The sequence below is a fragment of the Anabrus simplex genome, chromosome 1 (assembly GCF_040414725.1).
Source record: "Anabrus simplex isolate iqAnaSimp1 chromosome 1, ASM4041472v1, whole genome shotgun sequence".
In the NCBI taxonomy this organism is placed as follows: Eukaryota; Metazoa; Arthropoda; class Insecta; order Orthoptera; family Tettigoniidae; genus Anabrus; species Anabrus simplex.
This window is the reverse complement of record NC_090265.1, coordinates 174,712,140-174,733,402: the sequence shown is the minus strand read 5'-3', so window position 1 is coordinate 174,733,402 and position 21,263 is coordinate 174,712,140. Positions and strand designations below refer to the sequence as shown.

Here is a 21,263-nt window from a genome sequence, read left to right as displayed (position 1 = left end):
AATCTCGATCAGCACGAATACAAATACATAGCGAAGAGATCATAATAATAATGTTATTGTTTTTACGTTCCACTAACTAGTTTTGATGGTCTTTAGAGAAGCCAAGGTGCCGGATTTTGGTCCCGAAGGAGTACTTTTACCTGCCAGTAAATCTGCCGACGCGACGGTGACGTATTTCAGCACCTTAAAACACAATCGGACTGAGCCAGGATCGAACCTGCCAAGTAGGGGTCAGAAGGCCAGCTCTTCAACCGCCTGCGTCACTCAGCCCGGCGGGAAGAGATGAGCATTTGATCGAAATATGATAGCGCGAAAAGTTTGAGATATCGGGAGAGATTTTTCAAAATATTAATTATCACATAGCCGGTGAATTTTGTATGCATCTGCGCATTACTATAAAATCACTGTGTTTTTAGAAATAGAATGGCATACCTCTGTTAGTTGGAGGAGCTCTATTGTTAATAGTCCAAGCCAATTAATAAACTGTTTCTGTGGACCGGTGGTAGAGTGTCGGCTTCTGAATCCCAAGACGGTGGGTTATATCTCAGCAGAGGGAGTAGGATTTTTGAAGTGCGGAAGAAAGACCAGGCGCAACTCCACTTCGTACGATGTCGGCATGCAATATATAATTGGTGAGACAACCGGTGTTTACCCGACGAAATTAATTAAAACTAAGCCATATATCATCCTTCAGAGAGCTGATCTACTCTGATATATGATAAGATATAACGGAACGTCGAAACCGGTACACAAACAGCCTAAACGACGTCACATTAGAAAACCTGCACCCAGTAGCTAAGACCATATGATTACTGAAGTACCGTATACATGTATTGTACTTGAATACAGCAACACCTTAAAAATTAATCAATATGTCTAATAATTTCGAGTTAACTAGATGCTCACAAACTGAATTATACTGAATTATGAGAAATATACCAGTGCATTCAATAAGTTAGATATTCAAGAATATGAATGAGCATGCATGGGCTGCAGGAATTTTTATTATGAAGAGAAGTGATCATTCCATGTGATAAGAAAACAAGCTCGGGGTAACAATGCGTTATAAAATATTTTATTAAGACAAGATACATGTACAAACATTGCCTGTTGATTTCATAAGAAAATTACGATCCCCTTCACACTTGCTTTAAACATAAACATAGACTGCATATCCATATGCGATGAGAGGTGCGACCAGTCTTAAGGAAAATAATGGATAGGAAGAACATAGTGTCGAACGACGTTTGGTTTCTTTTGGATATAACTTTCGTCTGATTTCCTTAACAATTAATAAATCGATGAAAAATACGTAATTTTAAAGGAATGTTAATTTATGAGCACTTGTACTCCTTCAAGAGTATCTTACATTTGTATTAGTTTATATTAGTTAGAAGCATGGTATGTGTAATTTATGTTCAGTAAATTCTGCTCTATCTAAATCTGCTACATCATCTTGAACGACACCTGAAGACATATCTAAAGCAAGATTAGGCAGTCAGTTTGCTTCCTTTTGAATTTGAAAGTTGGAGAACGTTCAAAGGAGCATTTTTCATGACATTAGTCATGCCCCAGATAACAAGAAATATATCTTCTACCAAGGCATCTTCAAATCAGTGGAGTATCTCTCTGACTAACTCACTGACTGACTGACTGACTGACTGATTGACTGACTGACATCAGTTCTTGACTGTTCACAATTTACTGAGCGTATAAAACAATTGTATCTTATGACAAGCTACAAGCTGTCAAAATACCTAAAGACTTGTACACTGGGACACTAGTACAACCCGAATCCAATAAAAGAAGTATTAAGCTCAAAGTTTAGGGGACAGCAAAATATGAAGAATTTTCAAAGAATTTGCTTGGGGTACCTCAGTGAATCTTTGTTATTGTTATTGCTGTTGTTGTTGACGATGGTTATGCCCTTATGAGAAGTTATCTTCGCTCCTCACTTGTAAGATACCTCATATTTTGACAAGAATGAGCTTGAATGAGTTCTCTATGTCTCTCTCTCTCTCCCTCTCTCTCTCTCTCTCTCTCTCTCTCTCTATATATATATATATATATATATATATATATATATATTGTGGAGATCACATTGCAGTGAACTGTTTGAGGTTTTAGGAGTAACACGGAGATATGTTACGGTACAAGTAATTGACATTTATATACAATAGGCCGTTATTATGTATCATTCACCCGAGATATTTGTATTTTTTACAACTGTTCAGTTTTACTGTAATTTGCGAAATTTTCAAAATAGTTTGTTTTCTCAGCACTTGGACACATACACAGAATATGATGAAGAAAAATACAGGCGTGGAAGGCATTTAAAATGTCAACTTAAGTAAACTGAATGTACGTTTTAAATATGTTTAAATTTGACGAGTTAAAATAAAATATATGATAAATTTAACCCTCAAACCAAATGAAGTATACTTAGAATATCGAGGAGAATATTTAACAGTTGAATATGAAGCCTGAGATGTAATGAACTCTTGGAACATATAAGTATATGTGCCTGAACTGTAAAGAAATAAAAACAATTTGAGAGAATTTAATAATTTCCAAATCTTGCCAAAAATACAATGCTGTTTAAAACACAGCAATCTATCATGGGACACAGAATTTAACATGTATTTGGCTGAAATACCTTTTATTTTGTATATGCATTTCTGATAGTCTTGACCACTTGAAACGATTTTCCTGCACATTCCTTCAGTGACACTGTTTAATTTGGTACATCATATGCTGAAACGAAGCCGGCCCCGTGGTGCAGGGGTAGCGTGCCTGCCTCTTACCCGGAGGGCCCGGGTTCGATTCCCGGCCAGGTCAGGGATTTTTACCTAAACGTGAGGGCTGGTTCGAGGTCCACTCAGCCTACGTGATTAGAATTGAGGAGCTGTCTGACGGTGAGATAGCGGCCGCGGTCTAGAAAGCCAAGAATAACGGCCGAGAGGATTCGTAGTGCTGACCACATGACACCTCGTAATCTGCAGGCCTTCGGGCTGAGCAGTGGTCTCTTGGTAGGCCAATACCCTTCAAGGGCTGTAGTGCCATGGGTTTTGGTTTATATGCTGAAACGAAGTGCTTCTCACAAAGTGAAAACTGGTTTCAAGCGTACACCTGTACAGTGTTAACATCCGCACGTGTCAGCTATCGACATCTGGGGATAATTATATATTTTTCCATCAGGACTCGGCGATTATTCGTAGTGTGCATTACATATGGTGGAATTCAAACGCATTTATCGAATTAACCAATTTATTTGATTATTGGGAATTATGTATAATACACACATGCATCAGGTTTACAATAACATATACCATGATTTATCGATAAAAAATTCGTTAAATGCTGTACGTTGTTATTAAATATGTAAATTCGCACTTGAAACAAGAGACTCATCCGGAGAGGCGAATAAAAGGTAATAAGAACTCAGCGGGTAGTAAACGTAACTTCAAATGGTTTCGGGGCGGTTGTGAAACCCGACAGGGGGAAGGTGTCTGGTTTGGACTTGCCAAGGGGTACGGTAACAGTAAACTTTTGCATCAGTGCCGTGAAGAAGAGGAACAGGGTATTACGTGCAAAGGCCTCACCGGAGCATACCCGTTTACCAAGACCAAATGGAATAAACCATTCGCTTTTGATGATATTGCCGGATTCGTCCAAGAAACGCTCTGGCCTGAAGCTGTTTACATCTTCCCAGTGACTTTCGTCTTGCAGCAGACTCCAAAGACTGACGAAAACCAGAGTATTCTGTAAAAGAGGATGTCCCATTTAGTGTGATTTTTCGGTAAATATATGACAAATAAATACAAAATGAAAAATATATAAATAAACGAATAATTAAAAATTGATATAATACATTTAAAATCGTTGTAAGAAACTTTAAAAACCTTTTGTATTATGCACCAGTGCATTAAATTTCTTCTCTAAGTAGAATGAAACATATCTCACTAATAGATTAACTACCTACGTTAAGACATACGGCATGAAGTATATACTATTATAGTGGTCCACATTCATCATTGTAAAGATTTCTTTATAGATAGTGGTTTAACGTCATATTAAAACGCACAGATTTCGCGTGATGTTGGGAAGAGGAAAGAAAAAATCTAGGTCAGGTTAGCTCAAGCTACAGTCATCAAAGAGTGATATTTGACATTCTGTCATTTGCACTACCTTCTCATTTAATATCTGGAAAACTGAGATCACCTACTACAATCACGTTCCTTTCTGCGTCGTTTCTCACTTCCCTGGTCATCTTAACATATACATTCTAAATCAGAGTCACCTCTTTCAAACATCAAATTACCTTTCATGTTGATGATTTTTTACACCTAAATTTTCATATTTATCGTCCTTAACTTTTCGTAGTTTACGAATTCTTTTTTTTTTCACCACTATTAATAATCCCACTCCTATCGAGTCTATTTTGTTTCTTTGATAAAACTCCAGTTTTAGGAGAATATTTCCCCATCCACATTATCATTTCTTAGACGTGATTAACCCCGTATTATAACACCTCATTCAATCATTTAAACTTTCGGTCACCCTGAAGTCATTATTCGTCCTACTCCGTATACCACTAATAGCAATCTCCCGCCATGCAAGATCCCACACTCTCCATCTATATTGGTACCTATTCCCGCATGCCTTACGTTGTAGGAACCAACTTAAAATAATCCACCTTTCCTACTACTTTCTCCAACATATGCCTTTACCTATTTCGTTGTTCCGATCCTCCACATACTTCCCCACGTACCTAACAATAGAGTCCCCGATGACGTGAGCCTCGACCTCACCCTCTTCATAAGATCACCTACTCTCCTGGTCTCACGATGGCTGCAAAATCTCCTTCTTCCTCGTTCTCTCCCTCTCTCTCTCATGACCCTGTTTCACCTCCCTTTTCCTACCCTCTATTCTAAGTTTCCCTTTCCTACCTTTTCTTTTCCTCTTACTTCCCTCCTCTGTAAAACTTCCATACCGAGCTCGATAGCTGCAGTCGCTTAAGTGCGGCTAGTATTCAGTATTCGGGAGATAGTAGGTTCGAACCCCACTGTCGGCAGCCCTGAAGATGGTTTTCCGTGGTTTCCCATTTTCACACCAGACACATGCTGGGGCTGTACCTTAATTAAGGCCACGGCCGCTTCCTTCCCACTCCTAGCCCTTCCCTGTCCCATCGTCGCCATAAGACCTATCTGTGTCGGTGCGACGTAAAGCAACTAGCAAAAAAAAAAAAAAAAAAAATTCCCTGTTCCCCACCTTCCCTCTTCTGTTCTTCCTGCAGTGACTCATACCGATTCCTCACTGATAACAGTCCTGAACTCTTCCTCTTATTACACCCCTAGTAAGCCCTCAACTTCCTTCCCCTTGAAACCTTAGCCCACCAGTCCTCCACCTGCCTTACTTTCCCTCCCACTTGCATATCTCCCATAGCACGTGCTTTGACCGAGGGAGACGTACCTTCATTCCTGTCCTCTGTCCTAATTTTATCCCAGAAATTCTCTACTTTTCCGTAAAACTTCTTAATGACTGTTGACACCCAGAGTCCCTAAATGTTTTTTTTTTTTTACGGAAAAATTCAATAAAGTAAAATAACGTATTCTGTGTGTAAAAAAGTCAAAGGAAAACTGTACATAATATAACTGTACGCGACAATGAACCAAGCAAAATAAATACTGACAAAATTATTACACTTCTAAAATAACACACTACCCATGAGACATTTTCACTTTATCAGAACAGAAGTTAAAACTGAGGGGAATTATCCTTTGACAATGTAATGTTGTTTCCCTTACAATCCTGTGACTTGTTTATTAATCTATAAAGTATAAGATCATCCGCAGAAGTTTTCAGTTCTTTACTTACATCAGTTATGCATATAAGAAAATATAAAAATCAAGTGATAGTCAGTGTTGCCAACTTAGCGGATTTTCCGCTAAATTTGGCGGAATTAGAAGTCTGTTGGCGGAGAAATATATCATTTAGCGGACAGCGGAATTTTTGGCGGAATTCTAGATTTATTATAGCGGAATTTAGTGTTTTATCCGTTTTACGTTTTTAAACAACTTAAACTCCAGTCTGTCTCCAAGCTTCTCTGCATTTCTTATCAGGAGCTAGCAGTCGCATGAGGAAAACATGTTATTTGGATTCGATATTATGAGATCATGGTATCATACGTTGGTAATGCGTGCGGAAATGGTACTTTTCTCTTAGTTGACGAATGACGGCAGATAATGAAACTGTGAGAGAGTAGCATTTATATTTATGCTATGAAGGAAGACCGTTTAATGAACTGGCCTGTTTTGTGTGTGGCCCTTGAGGTAGGGGATTCACCTAGTTTGCACCCGGCACTAAAACGCCTACAAGTTGTAGCTCGCCGGCACGCAGGCAGGATGTTAATCCCAGTGAAACTCACCGATCAGGTGAGTGCAGACATTTATTACTATTATTATTATGATTATTATTGCTAATTTTTATTGCTCATTATTTGAGATCTGATTTCTTGACGGATTTTTAGCGAATTTTTAGAAGTATTGAGCGGATCTTGAAAATATAAGTTGGCAACACTGGTGATAGTGACTTGTTCTCTTGATAACGTATGACGTCACGTAGAACTTAAATATGTTTTCTAACTCTAAATCATATCTTGGCACCGTTCCCTTAATAATAATAATAATAATAATAATAATAATAATAATAATAATAATAATTAGTTGTCTCCAGTTTTGTAAATGACTAGAATGCTATGCTACAGCTATTCTACATTACTCATACCTATTTCTTCTCTTTGTTAATGGAAGAAAAAGGAGAATACTCTATTAAATCCCTTGTCTATATAACAATGGATGTTAAGGGATTTATTTGGGAGCGTGGTGGTAAACAAATATTGTGTAGGCCTATCTGTCTGGACACAGGCCGGTTACATTACCTTGGGAATAAAGTAGCCTCTCAGTTCAGTATCTCGGGTAACTCGATGTGGGACAGCAACCGGAGCAATTGAATTGGACCGTTGGATCTCCATGATTACAGCTTCAGTGTAGGGCAGACTGTGAATAAATAGTAACCTTTGACATTTGTACACTTAATATGTGCACAAGTATCATCTATCAAAACAGTAAATGCAGGGTAAGTCCAATTACAGTCATTTTACCATAGAGTAAGGCATAAAAAGTACATCATTAAAATTATCGCCGCACTCGTTTTCCTGAGACCATGGTCGATTAGGGAAATTACTATTTCTAGGATTTCTGACGGTTCCCTGCTGCAAACCATGAAATTATCTCCGTCATGTTACCAAATGATGTCGTATCACTTGCAGTAGAAAGTAAAAAAAAAACTATGAATGGCTTTAATGGTCGCCTCATGCGGTTTTCTTATTTCAAGAGGTTGCCTTACCTCTTCAGTGGCTTCAACAATTCAGAGATCATTGTTACTGAAAAAAATTAGAAATGCTCGCATTCTTCGTCACATCAATTACTGTGATTTAACCTATTCACGATCTATGTACCATATACACCTGCAGCTTACAACTATTTCATCATGGGCCTCCTTCTCGAGGTTAAAGAGGCTTCATTCAGAACAGTAACGTCGATGCCGCTCACTCAGCCTACTTCACCAGATTCTCTCCCCAAGGTCATCATTGTATCTTTCTGAACATATCCACTCATATTGGCAGAGACACCGCGATTGAAATGATATATTTCTCACCGTTCTTTTATAGTACTTTCAGTTCTGCGTTGGAATAATTTTGCGGGTTATGTCATAGGAGGCCCCAGTATGAGCGCCTTAATCGTGATGGTCAGAAAGCAGGTTTTGGATGAACAGTTCAATACAGAACCTTCATTATCACGTTTCCCACTTTGTTAACACTTCGTTGCCACCCTAAGTACTACACTGTATAAGTAGGTAGGAGGAGGCAGGAAATATTAATTTTGAGGTAGCATTCCTAGACTATGAAGAAACATACGCTCCTCTCGAATCGAAGACCGGGATCTCAGTCTCTCCACAACTAATGTCCCTAAGCCCTGAACTAATAACATGGCCGGTGATGAGAGCATATTTTGGACGTTCAGAGGTTTTTATTCTAATAGTTGTCATGTGAGTCGGATATAAAATAATATACTGCCAAACCTCAATCATTTCAAATTTTACATTAATTTGTAAATGGTTTTAATAATAACGTATTAATTTCAGCCAACGACCATAGAGAAACTCACATAAACAAACACGTAAATGTTACAATTAGACAGTTGTCAGTCTGTAATCTGTATCAAGTCTCGTCCGAACAAAAATTCTTGAGCGACATACGCCGGCTCTCACAGAAGAGTACGTGATATCGATTGCATGTTCTTCCACACAAGGAACAGATTGTATACAGTGTTCACATGGTTCATGGAATCAGTCGGTACAGCAGACTTTGAAGTGAAAGCCGTGAATCGCAAACCTTATCACGAGGTGCCTCAGGTCATAGTTGGCTTCTCTCCAGTCATTTGTCGACATTTCATCTGTACTGTAGAATTCAATCCATAGGCCTATGTCTTTCTTTTTCCTCTGGGTTCGGGAACTATTTCTTTGTAGGCTGGTGTGGATGGGAGTCCGAACTGTAGATGAGGACTTTCAACAAGCATTGTTTCGCTACACAACTCGTGGCTCAGTCTGGATGAAGAGAATTTGGAGACGCCGAGGACTCGCTTCATGTAGGCCTATGTGCCCTTATTTTTTCGATATCCTTTAAGTTCGATTTCGTGATGCATTCCCCCAAAATTAACTGTAACCCGTATACGGTATATAGCTACGAGTATGACCTTGAACTGAAATAATTTCCATTCTATTCGAAGCGAAATCTTTCTGATGTGTCTGATATCGTGTATTGCAATCGGAGCTGCGGCCACTCTTTCTCGGACATGCATAGAAAATGTTCCTCCCTGTATCAGGAGAGTGATTCCCAAATATTTAAATCTGTTCACATTGCTTAGAGGTTGTTGGCCTAAGTACATAACGTCCTCTGCTGTTTGTCTTCCTCCTTTCTTGAATTTCATTTTCACCGTCTTCAGCCTGTTGAGTTGGAGACCATTTCCATGGTCCCAGTCTACCAGGTGATCGAACCCCTTTTGTAAAGAAGTGGTCGATGTTGAGGCTAAGGCCGTATCATCCGCGTACAGGTATACCTTTCCGTCGTCTTTCTTTGTTGACTGGACCACGTCGTATTATTCTCATGCTGATTAAAACTTATCCCCATAACCAATAAATGCAAAACAGTTTAATGAGCAAATATGTCTATAAAAAACGAAGTCAAGTTTGAAATCTTCAATAAAGAACCTCTATCAAGAAGCAAAATACACTGCTGTTTGTTGAAAGTGAAACACCAAGACCGAAAGCTGTGATCACAATACAATTTATTCCACATATTAGGGACATGACAAGACATGAATGATTACAATTACAGAACTCTACATGCACGTTGACCGTGGAAATTCAGTACGGCGTAGCGCCACCAAGCGCTACAATCAGAGCCACTATACATCGTGGCATGGAATCAAAGAGTGCCTGAATATGCTGCTGGGAAATACTCTGCCATGCGGTTTGTAGGTGCATCCATAAATCATCAACAGTGGTGGCAGGATGACCTGAACGAACAAGGTGCCGACCGACCATATCCCAGACATGTTCAATGGGTGACATATCCGGCGAACGGGCAGGCCAGGGAAGCAGTGGTATCCATCATTTTTCGAAGAAGGCTTGCACATTCCTCGCCACATGCGGCCAGGCATTGTCCTGCTGGAATATGGCGTGTGGAACGGCCTGCAAGAGGGGCAGTGCCTCGGGCTGTTAAACCTCCCTGATGTAGCGGTAGCTGTTCAGATTGCCCTCAAGACGTAGGAGGCGAGATCGCATGTTATAGGCAATAGTGCCCCAAACCATCACACTTAGCGTTTGTCCGCTATGTCACTAAACAATAGAGTCTGCCCGATGGTGTTCACCATAACGGCGTCTAACGAGTATGCGGCCATCACTGTAGGACAAGTTGAAGCGGGACTCGTCCGAAAACACTACATTTTGCCACTTAGCACGCCAGTGTCGATGTTCACTTGCCTATTGCAGTCTACGGCGTTGGTGGTTGCTGTTCAATGGAAGCCGGCGCAATGGCATGCGTGCCACCAGTCCGGCCCTCAGAAGACGGTGTCGAACCGTCGATGCAGACATCCTCACACCAATTGTAGTGCTCCAACGTCGAGCCAACATCGTGGACGAAGCTGTTCTGTCCGTTACGGTCAAGCGGACAAGATGGCGGTCATTTCACGCTGCGGTAACATTGTGTCGTCCAGTAACATGTCGGCGCTGTGTACGGCCCTCTTCTCTCCACTGGTTCCACATACGCCTCACTGTTGAAGCAGCGTACCCTGTACGAGCCACAACGTCACGGAACGACAGACCCATCTCCCGGAGCCCTATCATTCTGTCCCGTTCGAACATACTCACATGCTGATATTCCCTCCTGTGATGTCGGCGAGGCATAGTGGCACTTAGGTACACGTTTCCACTTCGTATGGCGGATCCGCACTGACTGAGCTTTTCGTAACACTACCCTCGCCGGTCACACACAGAAGGGCACTGCTGGGCCTACGTGCACGCCTTCTCTCTGCAATTTAAAACACTTATTATTATTCCACTGTTCTACACGTCCTCTGATTTTGGCGTGTTTCAGACCATTGCTTCTGAGTGTTTCACTTTCTACAAACAGCAGTGTAGTATTAAATTGTAACCTTATGTCCTTCTACTTCTTCTACTATATATGCCGTACCGAGTCTCCCGGACGTTGATGATCAATATGGAGAGTGTTCTTCTATCTTCAGCGACACGGTAGAGTTGTTTGACGGTTCTTATTCCAGTCCAGTCTTGAACGTTATTGAGACATGACGTTCTTTCTCTGCCTACTCTCGGCTGGCTTTCAATTATGCCTTTTAAAATGACGTGCAATACTGTTTATCCTCCACGTACGCATTTTTTCTCCATTCGATGGTGGTCAGCGGCTCTCTTTAAGAATTTGCTCTCTGCAATGCATGTTCATTAGAGACATGCTCTATCCAGGACACTTTTAGCATTCTTCTATGAAATCACTTTTCCGAAGCTTGCAGCCCTTTTATGGTAGTCGTAAAAAGTCCAAGCTGCAACTCCAAAACAGCAAAATGACCAATCTTAATATTAACCATGCGCTATCTCAGTTTTAATTTTAAGGCGTCATCACAGCGTAAAGCCTTCATTTTCTTGAACGCTACTTTTGCCATTTCTCTAAGGGTCCTAATTTCAAGATCTGGGTTTAAATAATCTTATATCTAACAACCAAGATATTTAAATTTGTTAACTTCTTGGATTTTTACACCTTTCAGTTTCAGGATAGCTTTATCTCTTCCTCGACTGAAAACCATTAGATTCGTTTTCTTCGTGCTTGTCGAAGTATACTTTCATTACTACTGGCAAGAAGTACTGCACCATCTTCATATCTGAGCGTGCGTATTAGTTCTCCGTTGACCTTCATTCCCACCTCTGTATCTACAACTGCCTTAAATATTGCTACCGAGCAAATGTTGAATAATAATGGAGACAAAACGCAACATTGTCCAACCCCTCGCCTAGTTTACATAGAGTATGATGTAACGTCATCAATCTTCACTACAGCTTTCTGATGCCAGTAGAGATTTTCGATGGTCGTTATATCTTCTGTCCTACCTAGCACTAAATTAAAATTACTGAGCTCAATAGATGCAGTCGCTTAAGTGCGGCCAGTATCCAGTATTCGGGAGATAGTGGGTTCGAACTCACTGTCAGCAGCCCTGAATATGGTTTTCCGTGGTTTCTCATTTTCACGCCAGGCAAATGCTGTACATTAATTAATGCCAATTCTTTCCCACTTCTAGCCCTTTCCTGTCCTATCGTTGCCATAAGACCTATCTGTGTTGGTGCGACGTAAAGCAACTTGTAAAAAAAGAATCGTCATATCTTTCAGGACACTAATAGTTTGGAACACATATTAAGCTAACATATATCTATCGGTGATTCATTGAAGTGTCTTATTTTCTATAAGGTTTTTTCGTACTGGTAAATATTACTATTCGCAACCAACACATTCAAGACAGCTAAAGTTCTCAAAACATATCATTAGCATAAGGATACAATTTTAAATAGGCCTATGCATTAAATATCTCAGTTGTGAAGCAAAAGTGGATTAAAAATGTAATCCCGTGCCCTATATAGCATTAAATATAATCTCTTGTTCTTCATATAATCACAGAAATAGAACCAGCTTTTGGGTGGTTAGGCCGTGAAAGCCTTTGATCTTGTTCTTCATATTTGCAGAATACAAACTTTGACATTTATAAAACATAGATATGTCGGTGACTAGGAGATTATTGCCTGATTCTTTGAATATTTTGAATTACTCAGAAATAGTACCTCTACGGACGGAGTGAAAGAAAAGGCTACAGATCCCGTAGCAATTAGCACCGTCCAGCTCAGTCACTGTTTTCTTGCGTGTGAAACCTTTGCGTTGAAAATTTCTGTCCTTCGTATCAAAACGATCTGTACAGAAGTCCGTACTTGGACTCGTTAGCAAATGTCCTATTTTGGAGACTGTTTTCCAGTACACAAAACACATAATATTCTATAGGCCTAGTTCTGAAGATATGGAAGATGTACGCATGTGAATTGTATCACCCAGAGATGAGCGTTGTCTTGTGACCTTGACATGCTTTTTATGATTCGCAAATACTGAATCCTTATATCGGAGGGCGTCGTGAACACTCACAAGGTGTGAACTGTAGATGTCTGCGGTAGTGGTTTGGCCCAATGAATCAGCTCAAATTAGATAATTCTCTTTACTGTCCATTATATACAGGTGTATATTCGTGGCGTCAACGGTGGTTTTAAAGTGAAGTTAGGGATTCACCGGCAGCGACACTTGAGATTGTTGTACATCTTGTTGTAGATTTTTATCAAAGGTCATTATTCTCTCCAAGGTTTCGTTCCTGTGTGGCAAATGTATAACGCAGACTGCTGAAACTTGTTGTTTCTGTGCCGAAGACAGTTCCGTCTCTAGACTGTTCTATCACACTGAACATTATATCTAACTCTCACACGTTTGACTACTGTCCTCCTCAGTAGTTTCCCTCAATCTCTCCTTGTCTATGGTCACTGGTCAGCTAAAGAGCTGTTTGTCTACGAATGGCATGTTGCCACTTCGGAATTTTGCAAACTAATTGTTGGAGATCAGACACTACCCTGCTTTCTGTCCAGACTCCTAACATATGCGGTAGAAAGCATTCGCAACTGATCCCCCCTGTGTGACCTCATGGAACGAGCTTGCTACGATACATATTGAGCGTGTATATATATTACATGGAAAAAACTGAAAATGCAAAGAAAACCACGTATACAAAATTTGCAGAAAATACAAAGGACTTCATATTCACAGGAAGGAAACAGATCCATATTCACATGTCAAAATTGTCCAGCCTCTGTTTTATCTGAAGAGGTTTCGAAAAGTTTCTTCTGACTATCGAGATATGCGCGAAGAGGGCATTCATTCATTCATTCATTGAATGCCAAATATTCTGGAACTGTGCTCCTCAGTCGCGCATCCTGAAGAGAATTTGAAGCCCCACGAAACTGATATGAAGGCACATGTTCGGCACTACATGTTATTCCTGGAAGCCTAAACCGCGCTGGGAAATGATCTGGTCAAAAAAAGCAGGGGCACTTTGGAGCTGCATACATCCACTGCTGTCTCCGTTGCACTGGTAGATTTAAACCACCATCTATCAACAACTTGAACGTTTTTATTGGTGGAATGACGCAATTTCAGTTTATGTTTTCAGAGATTCGTGACATCTTAGTGGATTGGAGGTAATGCTATGATTACATGATTACCTCAGCACTCAATGCGATTGCTCATGTTGCCAGCTTCGTAATTCTCCATACCCACCCTGTTTCATTCAGGTGGCGTCATCTAGACGGCATTATGGAACTATAACTGATTTACATAAAGTATTTTTGAAACGAGAAAGATTTTTGTGCTCACCTGGCAGAAACATAGAAAAATGCAATATTTCGTATGCTACCGTTTCAGAACCATATTACCTTGATCTGTCTTGCAACGTTGGTATCTGATTACGTCCAAGATGTCTGTCAATTTCTTTTTGCACTTTTTCCTGCACCTCAGGGTAAAGTGCCATATACAGCGTTGCAAAGCCAAGTGTGTTTCCAACAGATTCACCACCAGCAGAAAACAGGTCTAGACAGATCGAAATCAGCATATTATCTGGAACAAAAGACATTAAAGTGTTATAGTGCCTATTATACTACGAGTAAATTACGGTATCTGTGAACTTACATACATTTTGTGGGTATATTTAAAAAAATAATTTTAAAAGACTTCTTAAATTTACGGATATTCAAACTGCACTTCTCCTTAGAATAATAATCAGGAAGATATTATCAGCGTTTATTACGCAGCACGGTCCGTGCGCACTTCCTGACACAAAAATTATGCGGACTTCGGCAATGAAGAATCAGGTACAACTTCTGTGTACCTCATGTCGTAATATGGTCCTTTGTGATGTATATTTGTTCAGTGCACATTTTACCAATAACCTTCCCTAGTTTTAATGTGATTGTTAAGAACGTGAAAAACAGCTTTTGGGGGCAATTAATAGCAAGTGCTGTAATTTAAAGTCGTTACAAGGGGGTAGAAGAGGAATATTGGCAAAAAGTATAATCAACAGCATCAAAATTGGCCGCGGCAGAAGATGAAAAGATGACTTTCTTTCAAAATGTATGCATACGTTTTTGCCGGGTTTGTGGTAAATAAATCCTGTAATTTTCAAGGGAAATTCATTTTTTGTTTATTCAAAATATTGGCCACTGGCTTCTACACACTTCGCCCATCTTTCAGGTAAGTTATGAATACCATGCTAGAAAAACTGCTTGTTTTTTGTGGCAAACCATTCGTCGAGCCATTTTCCAACTTCCTCTAAATTGCTGAAGTGCTGCTCTGCGAGCGCGTGCCCCATTGATGCGAAGAGGTGATTGTCAAATGGCGCCAGGTCGGGGAAGTACGGCGGGTGTGGAAGGATGTCCCATCCAAGTGATTTCAAGGTGTATTTCAGTGGTTTTGCTGTGTGAGACAGCGCATTATCGTGTAACAAAATCACTTTGCCATGTCTTCTGGCCTATTTCGGTCGTCCTTCGATCAATGCGGGATTTAAATTAATCATTTTTTGTCGATAGTGTTGTGCATTAACGGTTTCGCCGGGCTTCGAGAGTTCATAATACACAATTCCCCTCTGGTCCCACCAGATACGAAGCATGGTCTTCTTGCCAAAGCGATTTGGCCTTGGTGTTGAAGGATCGGCTTCGCCAGATGACAACCACGATTTTTTCCGCTTCGGGTTTTCGAAATAAATCCATTTTTCTTCTCCCGTCACAATTCGTCACGGAAATGATTACCTTTCGTGGCGTTGAAGCAGCGTTTCACAAGTGACTTTGCGATTTACCATTTGCCGTTCATTCAGATCGTGAGGGACCCATTTACCGAGTTTACTGATCTACCCCATTGCTCGTAAACGTCTGCTGATTGTTTATTGTGACACATTTAATGCTTGTGCCAACTGTTGTTAAATTTAAGTTGGGTCAACATCCAGTAACGCCTGAAATTGCTCGTCTTCGCACTTGTGGTCTACCAGAGCGCGCACTGCCTTTCACATTGAAATAATCACATTTAAATTGTTAAAACCATGTCTCACATGTTCTAATTGATGGTGCGTGTTTACCATACGTTTCTACCAACAAATGACGACTTTCCACAGCATTTTTCTTTTATTAAAATAAGAAAAGCAATGCGTATCGCAAATGTTCTTTTTTTCAGGCACAAACGTCGACATGATCACTGACCGACACAACACAGACGCTAGTGTTTGGCGGACTCAACTTTTGCGTTGGTAGGTTAATGTCAGACGAACAAACTGACGTATGTGTCAAATTCATACGCTGCGTACGGTCACTGGCGCGATCTCTTAGTGAAATCGGAAAAGACTTATGCATACAACCTGGTAGGGTGAGCATATGGTGCTGGAGGTAGGATTCGAAGTGTCATCTCTTCGGCCACAAGCTCTCTACACTTGAGTGTACATACAACTTAAAGTTTAGTTTAGGTATTGAATATCATTGTGCTCTTTTCCTTGTCGTTCTTTTACTCGTTATATCTGTAGTTTTCAGGTGATCACCTTTTTGTTCAGAAGAGTAGTCCACCGGGCGAGTTGGCCATGCGCGTAGAGGCGCGCGGCTGTGAGCTTGCATCCGGGAGATAGTAGGTTCGAATCCCACTATCGGCAGCCCTGAAGATGGTTTTCCGTGGTTTCCCATTTTCACACCAGGCAAATGCTGGGGCTGTACCTTAATTAAGGCCACGGCCGCTTCCTTCCAACTCCTAGGCCTTTCCTATCCCATCGTCGCCATAAGACCTATCTGTGTCGGTGCGACGTAAAGCCGCTAGCACACAGAAGAGTAGTCCTATCGAAAGAATTTATTTGGTACCTATCCAAAATCTGAAACTGTTATATTCTTGTCAATACCTTTATGCCATCAAATTCCCTCCCACTGATGTCCAAAAATTTTCTATTAGTTCAATAAAAACCTCTTTATAGACTCGATAGAGATGCATTTCTTTTGCATAATGAAGTGCATTAACGTTAAATATAAGGCATGAAAAAAGTTTCAGTTTGAGGGCGTTGCTGCAGCGAGCACGCAACGTAGCACGACTCCGATGCGGGTATTTGAGCATCGACATGTAGGTAAAGGGATTAGTATAGCAGTTGTGTCGTGCCGAGGTGCGTGGTTTAAATGCGACCACGTGAACTATGGCGACGTTATTACCAAATGCGTCCAAACAGGACCAAAGTGCTGTTATTCTTGTCTGCCGAACGACAAATACCAGTGAACATCCATCGGGGCAGCATGTCTGTGGTAAACTACTGTTGTGGAATGGTGCACCAAATTCCGTGCGGATCTCGTTTCGACTCAAGACGTCGGTCGATGTGTGAAGCCAGCCTCATCCATTACGGACAACAACAAGCGGGTAGTGAATGAGGCACCCGCCCTATAGTCCTGAGCTCTCCCCATGCGATTATCCTACCTTCGGTCCCCTCAAAAAAGGCCTTGAAGGGTTGATGCTTCCTGTCGGACGAGGATGTGCAGCAGGCGATTACGGACTTCTTCACGCAGCAGGACACGGTGTTTTATCACACGAGCATCTTTAACCTGATGCGTCGGTGGGACGAGTCTCTCAATACTCAAGGCGATTTTGCCTGATTGGCATCCAGATTTAGGGCTGTACGGCGATCGAACGGAAACCTTTTGGGCGCCCCTTATGTATCACTTTATCTTCGAAACAAACAATTCACAATACGCTTAACAATGATAAGTTTTTCATGTGAATTTATTTAGGATCGAATACACAGGAAGAGGAGAGTTGTGGTATTATCTTTATCGCATTGCGTAGTCATGCTACAGCGAGATTTTTATGTGCAAATATTGGTGTCACTATAGATAGAGCTGAAGCACTTTTTATATGAAGATCGTATCACTGCTTGAATTCACACCAGGTAATAACTTCGGAATGTGTGCATTGACAGTATTAATGAAACATATTCGTTTTGTGTATGGATCCATCTACCGGTATATAGTATATGACATGAATCAAAGTTTAGGTTGGTCGTTCCTTCTGGGTCATATGCAATTATTATTAACATATTTCACTTTAAACAGATTGAGGCTGCTAAAAAAGAGCCCCCACAGTGAAAATTTGAAAGCCCCTGTCCAAACCTCACCGTCTACCCCATCGACCGTCCTAACGATTACGCCAAATTCTCAAGCTTGTTGATACTTTTCAATCTAAATCATCGTTCATAATCGCAAGAAAAGCAAAGAGAATATTTACTAGCATTGCTTACTAATGAAGACAGAGGAACCCACACAAGATTAATAAGTGTCACAAACATTGTATTATTTTACAATAGAGTAACGAATCCCCAAAATACACTGATGATCCACCATTCACTGATATGTAAAGTATGGGTGCCCGCAAAGTGTTATTTTGGCTCCAAGGTGTTTGAATGCCTTATTCATACCAATGTTAAATAAAATAATGGAAAATAAGACAAAGAGGAAGTAATTGCAGAAAGTTATTATAAACATGACACCGTTTTTTATGTTGTTTTATGTCGCAGTCTCTTAGGACGACAATGGAAGCGGACTGGGCTAGGATTAGGAAGGAAGCGACTATGTTCGTAATTAAGATACAGCCCCACTATTTGCTTGCTAAGAATATTGGAAACTACGGAGTATCATCTTGCGGTCTGCTGGCATTGGGGCTCGAACCCACCAATCTCCCGAATGCAAGCTAACACCTAAGCGCCCCAAAATAACAGAGCCATGTCACTCGGATATGACAAAATATCATTCGAATTTAAATAAGGGTCGGCCTCTGTAATGTAGTGGTTAGTGTGATTAGATGCCACATCCGGTAGCCCGGGTCCGATACCAGGCTCTATCACGAAATTTGAAAAGTGGACGAGGACTGGAATGGGGTTCACTCAGCCTCAGGAGGTCAACTGAGTAGATGGGGTTTGAGACAACCCTGTCTCTCCATTTGTATTCGTCTTATTCTGGGTTCATATCTTTCTGAATTTGATTTACGCACATTTCAAAGCTTTCTTCATCCCAAGTTTCAAAACCGCATTCATCTATATGGAATAAGCAAAATTATTCACTAGACACAAACCTGAAAATGATGATCTTCCTCCTGATTGTTTCTTCATCTCTTTAAGGTACACGCCAATAAAGTCGGTGGGTTCCATTTCATCCGAAGCCTGTTCGTGTTGATCAATGACTTTCTGTAAAATAAATATCATAACTATGATAAATTTATCAGAAATTGAATAAAGGAAACTCGAAATAACATGTCTGAATATTGGAAAGGAATATGTTGCCCGGGTTAAAACATATACACACATTGGGTACGCCGTAGCCGAATGTATGTAGAATATATCAATGCAAGGTACTTTATATAAATACTGTATATACCACTAAAGGAATAATAATAATAATAATAATAATAATAATAATAATAATAATAATAATAATAATAATAATAATAATAATAATAATAATAATACTTCGGCCTCTGCTAGCGAATTGCAGGTCGTCTGAAGGACAATTTCAAATTTCCGTTGTGCTGCTATAACTCTGAAGGAGGAATTTATTAGACAGTTCCTATGATCCTGTTAATTGATTCTGTCTGCACCACTAGAGGTCGTCTGCATACCTACAGTGACATGCAGCACCAACAATATTTAACAATCGACTACCTCAGCTCGCGTAGAACTCGTGAATTTCAGATATTGTCAGACAATCTACCGCTGATCCATCAGGTTAGCTCTAGCAGGAATCACTTCTGGTAAATTGTAGCCCCTAACTTATTTTCGCCGTAAATTTCAGCCCACCTCCTGGAGAGTAGTACGCACATTGCGACCCACCATATTCAGTTGCTATACGTATATTGTTACTCACACAATGGGTATGTCTTGGCCCGGGCAACATTTTCCTTCCCATTTTTAAGACCCAGAACTTTCTGCGTATACGCAGATATGGCGAAAAATGTGCCGTGTGTTAAAAATCTATTCGTCTACTGATGTCCTCCCACGCCATCTCTCCACTGACAGCTCGGAACATACCACTTAGTCGTGCAGCTCGTCTCCTTTCTTCTGAGTCTTCCAAGCCCAAACTTTGCAACATTTTTGTAACGCTACTCTTTTGTCGGAAATCACCCAGAACAAATCAAGCTGCTTTTCTTTGGATATTTTCCAGTTGCTGAATCAAGTAATCCTGGTGAGGGTCCCAAAATTATTAGTGCTTTGTGCTTCGTGCTTTGTGTTTGTTCTTTTAAATCTAATTTGCGCTGTTATGTTGAATGTTGGTAAAAGTTCATGATTTTCAACTTTGCTGGTAGTAAGTTTATGTTTTTGAGTCAAATATGTGTTCGTATCTTAAATACTTTTCAGACGATAAATACTACCTTTTCATGGTTTTTAACCTTTTAAACGCAGTTGATGTTGAATGTAATAATTCTTCTTTACGGAAATATTCGGCGTTAATTATTTTTTCTAGAACTTACGTTCATCGATGTCCTCTTGTTTCACAGCAGACAGCAAATCCACGCCGAGAGCAATGGCCAATAACAACCCCCATGTTGGATTCTGTATTACAGTCTGAATTGTAGTTAGTCTTCGCCTATGGCCCCAGCAGTTACGAGCTCTTTTCAACAGAAGGTCGCAACACATTTGCTTTGCTTCTTCGGTCCGGCCGCAATTTACGCTTTGCTCGTTGTTGTCTGCTATTTTTCATTAGCAGCTAATACTGCGCATAAGAATAAGGTATTGGTTAGAGATTTCAATTATATCAGCAACATTGTGCTTTTCTGATCGCAAAGTGTTATGAGATTCGCGTTATCCTAAGAATACAAAGTCATAAGTTAATCATGGTCCGCCTCTGTGGTGTAGTGGTTCGCGTGATTAGCTGCCACCCCCGGAGGCCCGGGTTCGATTCCCGGCTCTGCCACGAAATTTGAAAAGTGGTATGAGGGCTGGAACGGGGTCCACTCAGCCTCGGGAGGTCAACTGAGTAGAGGTGGGTTCGATTCCCACCTCAGCCATCCTGGAAGTGGTTTTCCGTGGTTTCCCACTTCTCCTCCAGGCGAATGCCGGGATGGTACCTAACTTAAGGCCACGGCCGCTTCCTTCCCTCTTCCTTGCCTATCCCTTCCAATCTTCCCATCCCTCCACAAGGCCCCTGTTCAGCATAGCAGGTGAGGCCGCCTGGGCGAGGTACTGGTCATTCTCCCCAGTTGTATCCCCGACCAAGAGTCTGAAGCTCCAGGACACTGCCCTTGAGGCGGTAGAGGTGGGATCCCTCGTTGTGTCCGAGGGAAAAGCCGACCCTGGAGGGTAAACAGATGATGATGATGATGATAAGTTAATCATGACGGAATAGTTATTTACAAATAATATTGTAACAAAATCTCCTCTTAATCTTAATCTGCTTACCCTCCAGGGTTGGTTTTTCCCTCGGACTCAGCGAGAGATCCCACCTCTACCGCCTCAAGGGCAGTGTCCTGGAGCGTGAGACATTGGGTCGGGGATACA

General features: G+C 40.9%; 1 protein-coding gene across 1 annotated transcript in view; it reads right to left on the bottom strand.

Annotated features, from left to right (window-relative positions):
• Window positions 1–1,064: 1,064 nt before the first annotated feature.
• Window positions 1,065–21,263, bottom strand: part of LOC136863580 (methyl farnesoate epoxidase) — a 63,863-nt gene continuing 43,664 nt past the window's right edge. The window contains exons 6-9 of the mRNA XM_067139963.2: window positions 18,845–18,956; window positions 14,146–14,326; window positions 6,941–7,058; window positions 1,065–3,762 (exon numbers count right to left, since the gene is read on the bottom strand). Coding sequence (XP_066996064.2) covers window positions 3,442–3,762; window positions 6,941–7,058; window positions 14,146–14,326; window positions 18,845–18,956 — 732 coding nt within the window. The 3' untranslated portion in view covers window positions 1,065–3,441. The remainder of the gene's footprint in view (window positions 3,763–6,940; window positions 7,059–14,145; window positions 14,327–18,844; window positions 18,957–21,263) is intronic.